Genomic DNA, 18,719 nt, shown 5'->3' with positions numbered 1-18,719 from the left:
TCTAGTTTTTCTCTGTGGCCACTAGATGGCAGTACAAGAAAGGGGAACATGTTCATCATCATGCCCACTGAAAGTACACACTTTTGAATTAATCTGTAAAATGTTACATAATGCTAATTTGTAGTATTAGAGCATGCGATGCTGGTGAGACTACTAATAATCTGAATGTAACTGAAGACGTTACGGTAAAGAAGTCTGCCACTACAGAAAAGGAGAACCAAACTGTAGATTTATTGTTTGGCCTTCATCATAATAATTACGCCTCTGTTAAAAGGTTGTTAGCAGTGACTGACCAGTGCCTTTCTGTCTTTGCTGCAGCGCTGCATCAGGAGGGTCTGTTCAGAGTGAACGGGAACGTCCGTGCAGTGGAGGCCCTGAAACAGCGGCTGGAAGCCGGGGAGGACCTGGACCTTCTGTCAGAGTCTGACTCCTGCACCGTGGCCAGCTTACTCAAGCTGTACCTCAGAGATCTGCCAGGCGGTCTGGTCACTTCAGCCGTCCAGCAGGCGCTGATAGAGCAGTATGAAGGTAAAGCCCGAGGCTACTGTTTAGTCAAAATACATCTACTTTTACTGTACTTCTTACTGTACCTCATCAGGGCTTCCTTTGACATGTGTAAATGTGATTATGAAAACGTCAGAGCAGGCCAGGCCCCCTCTGGCCCTCTGGTCAGTGACGGCCCCCCCCAGTGGGGGTCACAAACTCCAGGTCAGGCGAGGAACCGGAGCTGCACACTCCATAAAATGTAGGTTACCTCTCCAATGATTTACTAGACGTCTTGTCTGTGTGCTTTAAAATGGACAGCTTATCTCACATGACCTTTGTGTGGTTACACTGAAACACTCCAAGGCTTCAAGATCAGTGTCCCAGATTTTTGTTTAATTTTCATATTTTCTAAATAAATACTTGCTTTAGTGCTGACGCGAAGTACCAAGACAAGTACCTGACCTTTTTGTTATTTTCCACCAAATAAAATAATCTGCAGCTACCAAACGTATTTAACAGTGTCTAACACATTTCAAAATTCTATAGTTTTGATATTCACATAAAAAGTGTATCATAGGAGATAATTAGTAAATTTCCCAACTATAATTTAGAATAGTAGCGTCTTTATTTGATTTGGATGTTCCTGCCTTCTGTCTTCTTGAATTTTACACAAAACAGTGTTTCTTCATGTATAATTTTGCTGAAGCTTCCTGGATCTCCCACAGTTGTGGTCCACCTGTGGCTTCAACGCTGCAGCTTTTACCTTGCTGACCTTTGACCTAGCACAGTCACTTTTTTCATCCCCTCTCGAGCACAGTGTGTATTCGGGCGATGACTCTGACCGGCATGATGCTCAAATCTATCTTTAGGAGCTGAATTTACTATCAGCCGTGCAATCATCTCGGCTATGCAAGGGATATAATGGAGGCCCTGCTGGGCATGTGAGGGAAAGCATGTGTGAGGAGTGACGGACTTTATGTTTCTGGCTGTAATCAGGGAGAACGTGAAGCCCAGAGTGAGTTATTTGGCAGGTGGAGCGTCCTCTCAGCTCTCAGCGCTCCTCCAGTGCTGGCTTTAATCTCTCTGATGGGAGAGGAGTGAACATATTTGGCAGCGGGTTTGGTTTTGCCTTCACAGACACCATAAATATCGACCTGTTTTTCTGTGCGCCTGCAGCCAAATGCCGCATTAGGAAAACTCTGCTGGCGATAACTACGAAATGAAATTATTCTTTAGTGTACTGAGGGAAACTGTTGTGGCCTGTTATTCTGTTTTTGGTGATGCTTGTAGTTGATTTTGATGATGAAGGCACAGCTGCAGATTAATTTGCTGGAATGATTCGCAGCTCCTAACAGCCAGTCACATGAAGAGAGAGGAAAAAAAGAAAACTTTTGGGAAGAGGGTCTGCATTAACAAAATAAATAATGACTTCAGAATGACTGGAGGACATGAAAATGATCTGTATCCAGCTTCACATCAAGAGGACTGAAGGCTTTCAGCCTTTTCCGTTAATGTGTTGACTGAAATATGTAATTTGATAATTATCTGAGTGAATTCCTGCAGCTGATTATCAGATGGCGATTTGGAGTTGTATTCAGCCATTTTGAAAAAGCTGTTCAGTCAAAGTTCAGAAGAGTTTTTTGAATGAAGTTTTCAGAGCGTGAGAATTTTTTTTTTCCCCCCCTTTGGTTCTGTGTAAAGTTTGCACGTTTTATCCGTGCACACGGGGGATTTACTCTGGGTTCTACAATTCCTCTGACACACTGTAAACTCATTTGTTTGCTCTGCGATGGACTTCCAGCCTGTTTCATACTCAGAATCACCTCCAGCTCTCAATTAACTTTAACCTGGACAAAACCCTGAAGAAGATGGTTTTATGCTTCTTTGTTTGTTTTTTTTTTTTAACAATTATTAAATGATATTCAAATAAAAGTTGAAGAGAGTCGGAGGTGCATTCAACAACCATTTCTGATTATTTAAAAAAGAAAACACTAGTGACTGTGTTGTCATATATAAACACGTCTGAACCGGCCCCGGCTGGGTTCAGGCTGTCCGGCTGCGTCCCCCTCTGTACACCAAGACACACATACCTGCATTCATGCACGCACGCTCACACAGACGCACACACTCTCAACGTGTGTGCGTCACTGAGTCATTTGGGATCAGTAGTCATATCCGTTTATCCAACACTGACCTAATTATGGATCCCAAGTAATAGCATCAACATTGTTTTCAGGCTCTCTGCTGTAATGCTTACGAATTGCGAGTCGACATATCCCGAGATTAGATATACGTGAGAGGAGGAAGAGGGAGGAGGGCGAAGCTGCTGCCTGCTGCACATGATACTATAGAAAGTCTTTCAGTGTGTTTACGTTCATGGACATTTTGTATTTTGAGACTTGTTCCAAATGAAATAAAATCACTTGTAACGTGCATTTTCCAACACTGAGCTTCTGAAACCGAACCGCTCCGTCAGCTTTGCCCTCTCCTGGTCGTCTGTGTGTCTGTAGAGAGCGGTGATGGAGGCTCCTGGCTGGAGCTGAGAGACCTGCTCCAGCAGCTTCCAGACGTCCACCGCGGCCTCCTCCGTTACCTCTGCCGCTTCCTCGCGCTGGTGGAGAGCAACCACGACGACAACCGCATGACCGCGCTCAATCTCGCCACTGTGTTTGGACCCAGTGTCTTCCAGTGAGTTTAATGTTCATGTTTTTGGATTGATCAGTGTGATTCCATGATTTACCCATGAACCAACTCATTTAGTTTTTCCCTTGAGGCAACTTCTTTATCTTTTTCATGTAGCTTTTCACTCTTGTTAGTTTGTTTTGAGTAGCTTCATTGTGATCTTTACCTTTGGTGTTTTTCTAACCTTTAAGCAGCAAAGTGAGGCAACGTGACTCCGGCAGGAACATTTTTTACTCATCAACTATTTTTGTGTGAATCAGATACTCAACACCAGTCGCACAAAACAGAACCTGAAGATGTGTTGGGTCCTACTGTAAGAAAAAAATCTTTGATGAAGTGTTTTAGCTGAAGCGTTATAATGCCATTGTGACTCTTTAGTAAGTTTCACCTTGAAAGTAGATTAAACCTGAAATCCTCCATTTTAGTTTACAGTCTGAATTGAGCTTTTTTCATGAGCTTTGAAACGACAACTGTTCATCTTATCAAAACGATGAATCACTGTAAAAGTTGATGTTATGCACCTGATTTTAGATTTTGTGTGCACAGGTCTTGTTTGCCACCAGCTTTCCAGTGAAGGAGAAATGGCAAAGCACCTCCAAATACACAAATTATATTGGACATGAAAATGATGCACTCAGGATACATTACTCCAGAACACAAAGGTGTTCTGAACCAGTATTTTTCTGGAAGCAGCAAAATAAGCTTTGGCTGAAGGATGAATAGCCCAAATCTGCTGTGAATAATTGATTTGGGACAATAGAGAATGATTTGTCAAATGTCTAAGATCTGATTTTGTCAAGATAACAAACAGAAGGATATTCACGAAGTAAATGTTTATTTAAGAAGATTCAGTATGATGTTTGTGTGTAATACTACAAAACTAATGGAAGAAATATAGAACAACTTCCGATTGTCCTTTGCCATTCTCTGTCTGGACGCACATAAAGTGCTCGTCTTGTGGTTTTCATTTGTTTTGTAACTGTCAACAAAATTGAATGAAATAAACAAAAAAGGGCCAAATAGTTCATAACATAAAACCACATCGACCAGTAGGTGGCGCTGCACCGTGTTCATTTAGAACAGCAATATCATGCAATAAAATCTCCATGTGACAATAGACTTCCTTTAGACTCATTGTTCTCTTTAAAGATGTTAAACTGTCATGTTCAGACGGACCTGCCACAGGAGGAGCCACGTTCTCTTTTTTAATCACGAGTTTAAAATTTAAGATTTTATAAATTTATCATGAATTAGAATTATTAATTGGTGAAGAAATTAAAATCAATCCCTTTTCATAAACGTCACTGATGAAAGGTCACAGGTGCTAAAGGTGAAAGTACATCAGAACGTCACAGTATTTGATGATGCTTTTTTAAATTGGTTACCTGTATTGAATGCAGCAAATAAAAGAACAGTCATTATTTGGTATGGGCCCCCCATTGCCATCAGCTCAAAGTCATCTTTGTACACATGTCCTGCTGATCTTTGAGGCTTCTTTCCTAACGTCCTCATAAAGAACGTTCTTCTCTCCTGTTTGGGCTCTTTCATCCACTTTAAGTGACACCATGATGTTCAGACTCTTCTGCAGTGTGTGCGGCTTCGTTCGCCTCGGCGCTGTGTGTCTGTACTCTGTGTGTTTCTGTGTCCTGATGGGATCATTGGGGAGTCGGTGTTAAAAAAAACAAGCTTATGCATTTCTCGACCTGTGAGCGTATTGTTCTGACCAATGACAGGTGGGCAACTCCTGACAGACTGCTGTGCTCCGCCGGGTAATCCAGTGTGTGATGAAAGACACTGTACTGGATCCTGTTTCATTCTGTACAATGTGTTCTCTACGTGTGTGTGTGTGTGTGTGTGTGTGTGTGTGTGTGTGTGTGTGTGGACAAATGTTCACGTTATATAATTAGACCTACAGTCTGGTGTGTGTGTGTGTGTGTGTGTGTGTGTGTGTGTGTGTGTGTGTGTGTGTGTGTGTGTGTGTCACACAGCTGTTCAGCAGCATCAGACTCATCAGAGAAGATGGATTTAGGTCATTGAGCTGACTTTTCATTTTACCATCAGTGACTCTGAATAAATAATATAACCTGTTGCTTTAATATTATAAATAAATAAAACTTCCTCTTCTGTCTCTTCCAGTGTGGCCCCGACTTTTGAAGCTATTAAAGACCAAAACATCTGCAACAAGATCATGGTCAAACTCATCCAGAACTACGACGGTTTCTTTGAGGCTGACGCAGACGGAGAGACTGAAAACCACACCGAGGAAGACCCGACCGTCATCCTCGTCAAGGTGTCGTCCGCTCACCCAAGCACCAGATGCTCATGGTTACATTAAATAGATGCGTGTTGGTGGTCGGCACAATGCAAAGCAACCTCTTGTATTTTAAACATCCTGACTTCATCCCCGGTCCCCTGGAGAACCGACGCTTTATAAATACCAGGCTTACATAAGGACGAGCTCAAATTGATCCAAGTATCGATCCGATATCGCGGCCTCGCAGGACGGGACGCCTCCACAGGTGGCTGCTTCCAGTCTCCGGTTGTTGATTTTTCATTTGCTGCTTTGATGGCTGATGCCTTTATTGATTAGCTGGTTTGTCCGGTCTGCTGCTTTTCCTGGCAACTTGTTGTTGCTCGCAGGAGCAGGACAACATGAACGGAGCACAACAGATTCAATTTAATGAATTCTCCGATCATAGCAGTTCTTAGAATGCTCTGCTGTGGTAAAGCTTTTGATCAGCTGTCTTGCAACCATACGCTTAATGGTATCACATGTAAACCTTTGGATCAAATCATTAGTCTAGCAGTTGAAGCTAATCCTTATGTGTAGCTGAAATAACTGTTTTTTTGGTTTAAGTTTTACCGTCTTCACATAAAATAAAATCCAACATTTGAGATTTAATGTATCGTTATAGATTTAATCTTTTCATCGCCCTTAAAATCTGATAATCTAGATTAGATTCATGCCTACAAAATGGGGTTGGTGTGTTTATGCAGGTAGAATCATTCCAGTCCTACGGCTGAAAGTTCAAGTTTTCATTTCCCCTGAAGTGTCTTTGATCAGGAGGACGCTGAACCTCAAATTCCTCCAGATACTGGGAGCTCACCTGCATGGCAGTAATCACTATTGTTGCAAGAGTGTGAGTGTGACTTTTTGTGTGTGATGCTTCGTGGTCCATGTTCCACCCGTTCCATGAAGTTCCATGAGGATATGGTTGACCTTGATAGATATGAGTGCAGTAGAGCTGAATATCCAGTTAAAAAGTTTAGAATAGAGGAATACTGACAGTAAAACAGCCACAGCATAAAAATCACTGCCACTGCCAATTTTTCTCAACTTGTCAACTTTCTCAATTCCCATGATTGGAAACATGTTTTTCCTCCACTGTTTGTGCACCTCAGCAACAAGCCAAGCACTTATTGATGACTCTGCTGGATGTGTGAAACGTGACTTTGGCTGACGGTGACGGATGACCGTTATGTGAACATGTGGCTGACCTCGCTGGCGGGTTGACCTTTCACCTCTTCTGTCAGACTACCTCTCCCACTATTTTTACCACTGTTAGAAAGTCCGGTGTTCATGTGATGTAGTGAATATCATTCATTAAAAACCCAAGAAAACGACAACAACAAAAACACTGAAGATGTTAATCATTTGACCGCAAAACACTCTCACCTCAATGAAATTCGTTTCTAGTCAAAATGTTTAGAAGCTCTCACATTTATGTCCTAAAACTTTGCTTTAACTTAATGTTTGCTTTTTAGCAAGCCTGTGAGAGTGCACTGCCACATGAAACTCCAGTGACCTGCAGGAAACCTCCCAGTCAAAAAAATAAGATTGCCTTACACACAAACATGCACACATATGCAGAAGCACTAATGCACATGCACACATGTCTTGCAGAGGCCCCCCCCGGTGCCTCCTGACCTCGGCTGTAATGCTTTTAAATGAAGCGCATATGATCTCTGGCTTTGCAGACGTGCGGGACGAGTGCATGGTGGTGTTTACGGGGATGCCTAACTATTAGAAACTGGAGGCTCTTATAGTGAAAAGTCAAAAGCACGACACACGCTATTTCTTTTCAGTGACTTCATAATTGTGAAAAAATATTTCACAGCTCCTGTCATTGTAGAGCTGGAGAGCAAAGCTTCATGACTTCAGTTAAACATGATATGTTTCCTTCATATTACACCATTGTATATAAGACATGGGCTGTAAATGTGATCACGTCCTTTGTCTCCTTTCTGTTCTCAGGAGATGCACGTGAGGGATGCCGACACCGAGAAGTCCCCCAGTCACCTCGATGCTCAGACACCGACGCCGGTTCCCAGGACAAAAGTGCGTGTCAAGGTTTCTAGTAACAAGCCCGCATTTGTATTAAAGCTGCACGGTATACCTGCTAATGAAGCTTTTGTCCGAGTCTGACTGCTGTGAAACGCACTGTTGTTGTTTCGTGCCTGACATTCCCAGGTCAAACTCTCATGAACCCTTCAAATTCCCTTACATAGTCCTTTTTAACACCAACCATGTGATCTGTGTGACGTGATAACGCTTATATGGGAATGTTTTGGAAAAGCTGTTTTTCTAGCACCAGAGCGGTTTCTGTGTGGGTTTCCGTCAGCTTGAGAGATGTTATCAGTGTCAGCTGACTTGTGACTGCAGCAGAGTGTTTCTCAGGTTACTCACTACCAACATATGATAACCTTTTTTTTTTTTTTTTTGTAGTTGCTGACATGTATTTATTCACTCTGTTAACACAGATTTTTCACTTACTTACTTTTCCTGGTATAATGTCTTGCATTAACTTAATTTTGATAAAGTATTTTTATTCGTTCTTTTTTCAATTGAAAAAGAATCCAATTCAACCTTCTGACATGCTTTCTGATAGTTCTAATCAACACATTTAACAACACTGATAGATGTCGATCACTTCCATCACGCTGTTGTTTGTCCATCAGTGTGGATCAATGCCGTTTTCTTACAGTCCTTGTACATGTAAGCATTTATGTAAAGGCAGAACTGGGTTGAGGGGAAGTTGGAGGACCGTCGCTCTTCTTCTTGTTCTCCCTCTGCGTCCCTGAGCGAGGGACTCATTCAGCTAACCATGTCAGTCACGCTCACTGATCGATTGTTTCTCTGAAGCTCGCCCGGTCATAAAAAATGGCGCTGACCTCTGAAACATCGGCGGCCATCCCGTGCCGCCAGTCGTTGCTCTCATTAGAATAACTCCCCTGTTAACTAAGAACAACTTCCTAGAGCCACAGAAATAATTGTATTGTTGATCACATTCATCATCGTCCTCCATGTAACATTTCTCTCTGTTTCTTAAGAGTGTAAATTCATCTGGAAATGCAGAACTTCAGAGTGAGTCCCCCTCAAACACCCCCAAGGCAAAGACAAAGAAAAAGAAGGTAAAAGAAATTATCAGTTTGTTGCTTTATTGTGTTTAATTGCAGCCCGGAGAGATTTATTGCATCATTGATTTATTACAGTTTGTCAGATTGTCCAATGAACACTTGTTATCTCCTTGTGAACTATGTTGCTTGAGTGCTGATTACTCCGAGGTCGTCTCTCAGACAGACTGATGCCCGCGGCCTCGCTGCTTGGTCACATGACGTGATTCGATAAAGGCCAGGCAGGTCCTGGAGCCCTCCTAACACGCTGCGCTTCTGCAGATGAGCCCTGTCACAGAAACCGGCATCGAGCCATTGATCTCAGTACCGATAAAGCCTGGAAATTTCCTGTTTGCGCATGTGTTTCAGAAACTCTGCTCTATAAACATCCATTTAAATCCATTTAAATTTAATTTGCAAAAGTAAATTTTATTAAGTTTGAGCCCACTGGCTCTCTAATGCCATGCGGTGCAAAAGTCACTGTGTAAGTTTGTATAATGCCATTTGTACATATAAAATGATTAGTTTTGCCTCAGTTACACTGCAGTCATCTTGCTCCGGTCAAACAATTGCATTATTCCCATAATCGTGTCACACATATTAAGATTGGTGCCACTCTGGAGATAAACCAAGCGCTCACTGATGCTGAGATAAAGACTGGAAGATGAGCGTATCTGCCAGCCAAAGCAGAAGTCAGTGAAGAAATCTTTCTGTCTGCAAACGGGCAGGACGGGAACTAAGTTGGTACGCTCATTTAAAAAATAATGCAAGGAATTATAAGTGAATTCGATTTTATTTGTATTATATGCCACAAAAAAATCATTATTTTTTAGATTTTCATCAAAAATATTTTTGTGGGAGGAGTAATTGAGAGTATTAAAAGTATTGATACTATAAAGTGGTTTCAATAATTTTCAGGTCACATGCATGAATGGGTATAGAAAGAATTGTTTTCACAAAGTATTGATTATCAGTGACAAAAATGGACAGAGGGTTCAACAGTCATTGAGAGACTTTGCCCAAACTTGTGGAACAATTTCAGGAAATTTTTTCCCCCGTGTAGAAAGATGACTGACAAGTATTCATGTGAAATACTGCGAGAGGCAACATGAGAGGAAGAGAAGGGTTAAAGCTGCATCATGCAGAAAAAGGGACAGATGTCGGCACAGACTCCAGATGTCGTCGTCTGTGTGACAAAGCACAATAAAAATGGAACCGCACAGACTGAAATCAAAAGGGGAACTGTTCTGTGGTCAGAAGAATCGAAGGTAGAAACTGAAGAGTATGTTGTTTGTGTGCATGAGTAAAGTGTGTATGTTGGGCTGCGACTCTCGGTATGATTGTGTTTCTGCCTTTGATGCGTCTTTCCGCGGTGGCCCTGCGATGAACCCTGATGACACGAGCCGCGGACGCCATGTCCCACCGAATGAAGGGAGGATGAACCATCTGGCTTGTTATTAGCACACAGATCAAAAGTCAGCCTGTGATGTTGCGGAGTGTGCATTAGTGTTTATGGCGTGGGAAGCTCACACATCTGGAAAGGCACATCAATGCTGAACAGTACATTGAGGTTTTAGAACAACATCTGCTCCCGTCTAAACAGCGTCTCCCTGTCCTGGAAGGCCCTCACACGATGCAAAACCAGAGCCTTCACAGCAGAAAAGTCCAGATTATTGTCCAGACTTTTCAAAACGTTTAATGGATCATGAAAAAAAAAAAATCAGAAGACGAACATTCTAACAACGGCAGATTTACTGGGACTGCACAAAATATCTGATGTGACAGATTTCCTTTTTTTTCTTTGATAAATAGTCTTGTTCAAACACTGTTCCTCTCACAGTAAGACTCAACACAGTTTTGACGTCAGCTCTCAGTCTATGAAACGTGTAATTTTATTGCAATCTCATATCTCTAGCAGATCCACTTTAGCCACTCTGATGCTGTGAAGCAATACGTTATTAGTCAATAAATTACTGGGTATCATTATGGGCCTCAGGTCAGGCCTCCTGATAAGAGACGTGAGCAAACAGAAAAACCGGGCTTATTAAATGTTCCTTCGGCTTCGGATGCAGCTGCCATTAAAACAATGAGTGTGTCGTCAGACCTGTTAAACCCACAGAAACACAGGAGGCACGTGATCGTTCCTGGAATATATCATTCATCTTATTTTCTTGTTTTTGGATCAACATGAGAATATAGGAAAGTTTTCTATTTAAATTAACAGGGCGAAAATGCAACAAAGGGAAATATTTGGTTCTAAATGTTTTATTTGGCTTTCTCCGTGGTTTTGGGGAGATTTCGGTCCCAAACATTTAAATTCTAAAGTCATCTCCCTTTGAGTGGCCAGGTTGTATCCTCATTGTGGTCTGTACTCTGTTGCACTCATTTCTCTTGGTTTTCACTATGTTTCAACTTGTTTTTATACAAAGGATGAAGCCAGAAACAGATGGCGGAGACAGCAGGACAGATCTGTAGGAGCTGTTCAAACTGAACCGATGTTAGATTTTCAGCTCTTTGTCAGAGTTTGTGTGGCTGTTTGAAGCAGTACGAGAAGGTGTAGTTTATCTTGGTTTATGGTATATGAGGGCTAATGTTCATAGCTTCTAATATAAATTTTAGTGGCAAAAGATGCTTCATAAACAGATTTTTGAGTAATATTTTTGGCAAAGTGCATGATGGTGTAGTGATGAGCACTCATGTGCAAGCATAGGCTTCCCCTGGTACGTCTGTTTTTGTCTTATTATCCAAAAACACTGGTTTTTGCTGGATCCGTCGGTCCACAGGTGTAAATGGTATGAATTTTTTTTTTCACTTTTCACATTAAAGGTGCTGTAGGCAGGATTTTGCTATTCAATGCTAATTTTTCTGTGTTTTCTTTGGATTAAATGTTAGAGTACCCATTGATAATCCTTTAGGAGTGTAGTATAATTGCACTACCGCGAGGGCGCAGCGTTTCCCTCTGTCTCTGTTCTGAGCTGAAAAGGAATCTCCACAGCTCCAGGTATCTTTGACCAATCAGAAGAGCCCCTGAGGCTCCAACCCTGATTGGTCGAGGGGCGTTTGTCGCACGTTCTTGTGGGAGGGGCTTAACTTACGTAAGAGCGTGATGTCAGAGAAAACAGGACAGGATTGGCTGTGCTGGGTTTCAAATCGCCATCTTAGATGGGTCAAATCGCCATCTTGCTTAGGTAACCCTAAGCAAGATGGCGGAGATGCAGAATCCTGCCTACAGCACCTTTAAAGGTGCATTGAGGAGTTTGCACGTTTTATACGAAACAGCACCCCCTGCAGGCCTTGGGCGTAATGCAGCTTAGTGGTGCCTGTGGCTTGCGTGCACGGAAGAGAGGAACTCCTTCCTCGCTCGTTTAGTAGCGCTCAGGTAAAATCCAAGTTTCTTTTACCTGGTGGAGTCTGTGCTGGAGCTGTGGCAGTGCTAGAAGCCAGTCTGTTCTTACTTTCTGGAAGCTCCTGCTCAGTTGTTGCTCACTAAGCATTTGGCGGAGTAATGGCGGACGAGACGAAACTTAACGAGCCGGAGCGCGCATTACGTCATTCCTTTCAAATTCTCCCCAAAAAAATGCTGGTGCCAGACCGGCACTGTGACTTTCAAGTGACAATTTAGCGCTGTTAGAGGTACTTGTAATGAATATGTCAGGGCACATTGTACACATCATTAAAAATGTGTAACATATTTATGGTGGAAAATAAGTATTTTTAAGGTTGTAAAACTCCTTAATGCACTTTTAAAGGTTGTTATCGCATAAACCAAGAAGGAAGAATTGAAGCAAAACATCAACACACAACACCCATAAAAGAAAACCTTCTATAACAGAACACACACAAGGACAACACCAACATCTCTTTCTGTCCATTGATGTAAATCTGGTCCAACTTTCGCTTTAAAAGTAAGCCGATGTCCACATTCATTATCCCTTTTTCTTCCACTGCGGTTTTTTTTTTTTTTTTTTTTTTTTTTTTTTTTTTTTGTGTGTGGATGCTAAGTTTAGGTGAATCAATCAGAAATCTCCGAGGGGCACAATCCATACCGGGTCCAGTTAAGGAAAGTCTGAGTGCAACTAATTATGTTCCCAAAGATTCGCCCGTTAAGTGCATCTGGGTGTATAAATGGAGGCAGCGTCCATAGATTCCAAACCAGCCCATTAGATAAAACTCCTAATGGAAATACTCGCCTGATAATTGGTGTAAAGGCAAAAACTAAAAAAAAGAAGAGGGAAACCTTTTACTTCAGCTGACGGACGATTATCTACAGATGAACCCCTTTTACTGCCAGATGTTTCTGACCATTATCAATACTTTAGCTGCTGCAGTCGGACCCATTTGGTTCTGTGTTTCACAGAGCGAAGCCCGCTCTTCACTGTGTTTCTCCATACACACAGAGAGAGAGAGAGCTGACACATTCTTCAACTTTCCGCTCACGTTTCCCTGGTTGTGACTTCAGAAAAATGCAGAAAGGAACTTATCAGAATGTGGCTGTAATCAGGTTGAGGTTCTTTACCTACACGGCGGTGGGCGGCTCACGCAGTCTGTACCCACTCAGGGTCAGCACGGTAAGACAAACACTCCATCCCTCCAGGTTTACAAGGTTTTTTTTAATTGTTTTTTCCTCCCTTCTGCTGCTGCCTGCTTCCTCACCTGAGAATATCCTCAAATGCATGTTTTATTGTAACCTGAGCAGATATTGAGAGCTCGAGTTCCCGTGTGTGTGGATGTATCATTTACCTCTCCTGGTGTATCATATTTCACATCACGAGATCAACCCTCTTTTGTTTTCTATTTTTTTTTTTTTTTGTTTTTTTAATGTGACTCAAGCAGGTGAGGAAGGGGAAGAGAGACGGCGTGACTCAGCTCGGCCCCCAGCCCAGCCTCCCCAGCAGGGTGTCCCATGCCAGCAGCCTGTCCATCCCCGTCGTTCTGCCCCTGACCCCGGGGCGGAGGAGCCCCGGCCCGGAAGCCATGGAGACGACCCCTGACCCGGACCTCTCGGACTGCAGCAGTGCGGAGGGACTCGGCAGGTCAGTGTGTAGCCGGTAGATGCTCTTCGACCCGAGTCCAGAATTGGTGCATGAATACAAACCACAGCAGCAGGATTTGTTTATTCACAGCCAGTTTTTTGTGCCTTCAAGTTTAAATCGACTTGGAAGCAGTCTGTGAATCATAGTCAGCCACTCCTGCAGCTTTATGGCTTTATCAGGATCACATCCTTATCTGCAAGCAGGAAACTTTATGACTGGTGTAAAAACAACAAAAAAAAGAAAAACAAAACCAAAACCTAAGGTCATGGAACAGTAAAAACAACTCCACTGCCAGGTGTAAAGAAAGCTCGATTGTTTCTGTTTTTGTTTGCATAGGATGTTGAAAGGGGACTCTATAGTCGCTAAATAGGTTATGATCACTGTTTGCGTAGGTAATGCGCCGTCATCTAAGGGTAAAGGCGAAGAATCCTGAGTGTCTGAAAGCGATCGGAGGGACCTATAGGCCGAGCCTCGTGGCAACGTGCGCTTGACAGGCATACGAGCCCAATATAGGAGGCTGAAACTGGAAGCTCTCGGCATTGGGTGTCCTCAGTCCTGGAATAGCGAGGCTGCAGCTGCGTCTGTTGTTGGGGCTCTCATTGCTGTAACTCAGGGGCTATACCTGGATATTTTGATTTATTTTTTTTATTTTTTGCAAAATTCTGTTCCAGTTCCAATTAAAAACACTCCAGGAAAACCTTGTTGTTGTGGATATTTTTCGTTAAGAATTTGAGTGTTTAAAAGACCAAATATGAACGGAATGTGTTTCAGGGGAAAATTGAGACTCGACAGTGGAGTAAAGTAATAAACGGCTCGTGTGTGTGTGTGTGTGTGTGTGATGCTGCAGCGTTAATAGGTGGGAAAAGAAGACACCATTTGGCTTCTCCTACAACTTGTCGAACAGCCCGGCGACCTTTAGTTTGACATTAATCAAAGTGTAACACCATGTCAGCACCAGATCCATTAACCACGGATATAAAAGGAGTTTGATGTCCAACACACACCATGTAAATGTTATTTACTTAATTTGATGTGATTTGGAATACTTTGATCTGCAATATTTTGCTTGTTTTTTGAAAATACATTGTGATTTATTCTTGCAGAAGCTGTCTTCATGTTGCTATTACACAGTCCTTGAAAATGCTTCTTGTTATTCTTCCCCAGTACATTATGATAGTTTATCTTTGCATGAACCAAACTATAAAATCAGCAAGGTTGCACATTTCTATTCACTCAAACAAGATATCTGAAATAAAAAGTAGCAAATCTGATCCTTCCAAGGCGGCAGGAGCTTTCCTCGCCACGTCCAGACACCAGTAAATCTTCAGGCGGAGATTTCCCACTCTCTAAAACTCTCCCTGCCAAACGGTATTGGGTGGCCGGCAGCGTGATACGGGACCCCTGTGATGTGCGTCAGCAGTCGGGATCCTCTGGAATTTACTAATAGACACTGCCATGCAACCTCATGCCTGTGAAAGCCTGTGATGACTTTAGCATGTTTATTGATTACAAGGCATTGTTTGATACCGTGTGGTGAGGCAGAAGAAATTCACCTGTGGAGTTATGAAATTTTAAAGTTGTTTTTAAGATTGATGTGAAAAAGAGAACAGTTGGTGCCTTTATATTTTTTTAATAATATTTTCCTTTTTAAGTGGCTGTGACTTCTACACATGAAATCCCTCCCAGATTTACAGTTTTAAAAGGTGCGGTCGCCCTCATACCTGCCTGTCACTTTAAGCGTATTTAATAACTTTGTTTACATCGGCCTTGCTTACAAAAAGCGTATTATTGTTTTATGATCATATTGCATTCAGTCTGACTCACACACCTTTCAGTCCAGGAACTTCTTCTCGTCCTGACTCAGTCAAGGTTCTCAGAATACATTCAGCACCAGCTGGAAAGCAGATCCCTCTCAGGGATCCCTACCAGGAGCTCCGCTTTTAGATCTGTCCCCTGATTGATCTCCCATCTCTCATACCTCTCTACAAAATAAATGAGCCCAATAATTTATCGTGCCGCGGCGCTCTCACCCGCCCCTGAAATGCGTGATGCCGCTGCACGGGCCAACATAGCAGCGTCATGTGAACTTATCACGTTCTCAGCATTCAGTAGCTGCACATGGGGGATGCATGCTGGCTTTTGTGTGTGGCGTTGCCGTGGTCGGCTGAAGTCTTGTGATGTAACCAGCCGGTTTCTTAGAATCCCGGTGGAAAAAGGTAGGAGTGAGGAACGTCGCAGTGTGGTGCGAGCGCACATCCTCTTTCAGCCTGACAGTATTGTTGGCGGCCTGTCAGGGCGTCTCATCCATCAGCCTGCCGGCAAATATTTACAGCAGAAAACCTGCCGGTTGGATCAGACTGAGTTCCACCACGAAGCTGACGTTAGTCCTGTAACACAAAAACACTATTTTTATTTAAAATGTGGTAAAGTAGCTGATAGGCTGTTAGTGAGAGCTGGATGTGCTTAAATATACTTTATTCAACCACCTTTAAGTTTAAAATTATGTCTCGGATTTCATTAGAAAGTACAGTAAGACTGAGGTTTCTCACTTTGAACTTAAAATCCACAGTCCTATAAACATGAATATGAAGTTAATTGGTGACTCAAACTGCCCCGAAGAGTGAAAATACTCTTAACAGTTCCCAGACATACAGTTTAATTACAGTAGGATGAGTCATTGTCATTCATTTCATCCTCTCCTGGTTTGATCCCATGTTTGGTGTTTGGTTATCAAATTATGTGAAGACACATTTCAGTGGGAAACCTGAAGCTCCGTGTTGCTTTGAGACCACACAGCAGTAAAACACTTTGTTTTTTCGCAATACCAGTCCCATTTATAGCTTTACCCTGTTACACCTCCACCTCAGTTCAGGAGGCGTAAATCATATTGACTTCAAAGATTCATATGAGAGTGAAGAATTATTTTTATCCATTTTGCGTCAAACTTCTCTGTACGGTCTTCATGCTGTTTGAGCATAGTTATCAGTTTTGTTGACGATGGGGTAAATAGTGGTTCTTTATGATTTATTATAGCTCTCAAATAAACAAGCTGACATGAGACAGACTGTTTTTGTCCAACATTTTAAAAGATGTTAAAAAAGTGGAACTTTCCCGGACTGAGCAACTCGTCCACAGTAGTTTTCCGTCGGCTCCCCGGGGGATCAGGCCTTTTCAGAGGACGCCTACAAAGCCTCTTGTTTTCCCCCTCAGTAAGGTAGTGGGTAAGCAGGATTTCCGCTTTTGTAATTCCCAGTGCCTGTGACGGCACACATTATTTTAATACGCTTGCCAGACTGTGTAACACCAGTTAAGAACATGGTGTGAGCTCAAAAGGCTCTGAAAGAATTTGGAAGAGTTATGTGGTGAAGTAGCTTTCAGCTACTGAACGGCCTGCCGGAGAACCTGAGGCGCCGCGGAGAATGTTCATGTTTTTAAAAACAGACTCAAGACCTTCTTTTTTAATCAGATTTACTGTACATCGTGTCACTCGACTGTTCTTTTGAAGTTTGCTGAACTTTGGTCTCGTTTTGGTTCCCGTCCAACTTGAAACCTAAATCCTTTGTTTTGATCCCGTGGAGGTGCTGCCTGAAAGGCCAGAGGCGGTTTGACCCCTCTCTGACACGCCTGCTTTTTAACAGTGAGCCACATGCCTGAACGTCGCATACCAAAACACGCACACGGGACAATAACAGCGCCTCACCTGAGTGGCAGACACGGCGTGTTTACAAGACTCCATGCAAGTGCACTGCGGGAAGTGTTGCTCTCTTTGACATCAGTTTCATTTTCTATTTGTTTATTATGCTCGCAAAAACAACTGTTCAGCAGGAGCAGGTGATTCCAGGGTGGGTTGGGTCTTTTATAACGCAGCTGAGGGGGCTCAAAGGTCAATTGCTGAAGTTCTGTGCCACCCTCACCACCAGCTGCAGGTCGTTCCTGGTCTCTGCTGTACAGCTAAAGAACCGCAGGAGGTCATCAAGCTCACTATGTTTTTATTCACATTTAATCTGAATTATTATTATTAAAATAATACGGACATTTGAGACATCTTTGATGAACAAAATAGAATTTAATGGTGAATAATTCTGTCGCTTCTTGATTATATAAATATTTCTTTTCAGCTTGTTTCAACGCCGTTGTTGAGCGACATGTCGAACAATGCAGCCTTTTGCAACAGGAGTCTGGAGAACAAACAAAAAGCCTGCTCTCATTGTCTTGTCACTGGGTGATAAATACCGTGTTGAGCTGTTAAAATGTCAGGAAATATCCGCCAAGCAGCATTTTTAAACGCAGCCTTTTCTGCTGCGTGTCTGTGAGCTGCTGGTCGACGCTGCTCTGCCTCCTGCTCAGATGTAAAAGTCTAAAATAAAACCTCAAAAATACTCAGAGGTTGATGAAAAAAAAATCTCAACTGAATTGAACCAGAGGTGATGATGCCACACTGCCGAGAAAGAGTTGAAAACATGCTGCGGTCAGCTCTTTACATAACACAGAGCAGATTTAAATGTGATGTTGTTTGACTCGAAGGAAGATAATGCAGACTTGTGCTCAGACTCGAGGCAAACAAAAGCAGGCAGTTGTGAAATTCTGCAGCTCATAAGTGCCAGGATATGAAAACGTTGGGCAACTTCGACATTTGTTGCTAACACCGGGTTCCTCTTATCGTTGCATAATGCCATCATGTGTCTCTGGCAGACGTGCCGCAGCCGGCCGATATTCTGCAGCAGCGCCCGTTTCTCGGTCGGTTCATAATAATTACCAGAGACAAGTTCCACAAAGGCACTGATGTGTAGCGCTGCGTGGCCATTATTCTGCAGACAAAAGCCAGCCTTATGGACTATTCTCAGCCCCCAGTAGCATGTGCTGAAGAGTGAAGGGGGGAGAAGGCATGTAATGTTTTTTTATGCAAAAGCACTGTGCGGCAACATCCTGCAAAAATAATTAAATACTTGTGCTTGTTTTTGTATTGTAGCTCACAAGAAGAAGACAGGCCGATCTCTCCGTTCTACATGAGGTAGGCCCCACGTCTTTGTGCGGGAGCGACGAGAGTGTGTTGTTTTCGACTGGAGGTGTGGGGGGAAGTGGCTACATGCTGCCTCATTGCATTATCATCACAACAATGGGACC

At 42.8% G+C, this 18,719-nt stretch overlaps 1 protein-coding gene across 2 annotated transcripts in view; it reads left to right on the top strand.

Annotated features, from left to right (window-relative positions):
• Positions 1-18,719, top strand: part of fam13a (family with sequence similarity 13 member A) — a 51,360-nt gene that overhangs the window by 6,150 nt on the left and 26,491 nt on the right. For both annotated transcript variants that reach the window (XM_030093285.1, XM_030093286.1), the window contains exons 3-9: positions 319-528; positions 2,997-3,174; positions 5,305-5,458; positions 7,424-7,507; positions 8,500-8,580; positions 13,396-13,595; positions 18,565-18,606. In XM_030093285.1, coding sequence (XP_029949145.1) covers positions 319-528; positions 2,997-3,174; positions 5,305-5,458; positions 7,424-7,507; positions 8,500-8,580; positions 13,396-13,595; positions 18,565-18,606 — 949 coding nt within the window. The remainder of the gene's footprint in view (positions 1-318; positions 529-2,996; positions 3,175-5,304; positions 5,459-7,423; positions 7,508-8,499; positions 8,581-13,395; positions 13,596-18,564; positions 18,607-18,719) is intronic.

Source organism: Salarias fasciatus, chromosome 6 (genome assembly GCF_902148845.1).
Source record: "Salarias fasciatus chromosome 6, fSalaFa1.1, whole genome shotgun sequence".
Lineage (NCBI taxonomy): Eukaryota > Metazoa > Chordata > Actinopteri > Blenniiformes > Blenniidae > Salarias > Salarias fasciatus.
Note: the sequence above shows the minus strand (reverse complement) of the source record. Positions and strands in the feature narration are given on the sequence as shown.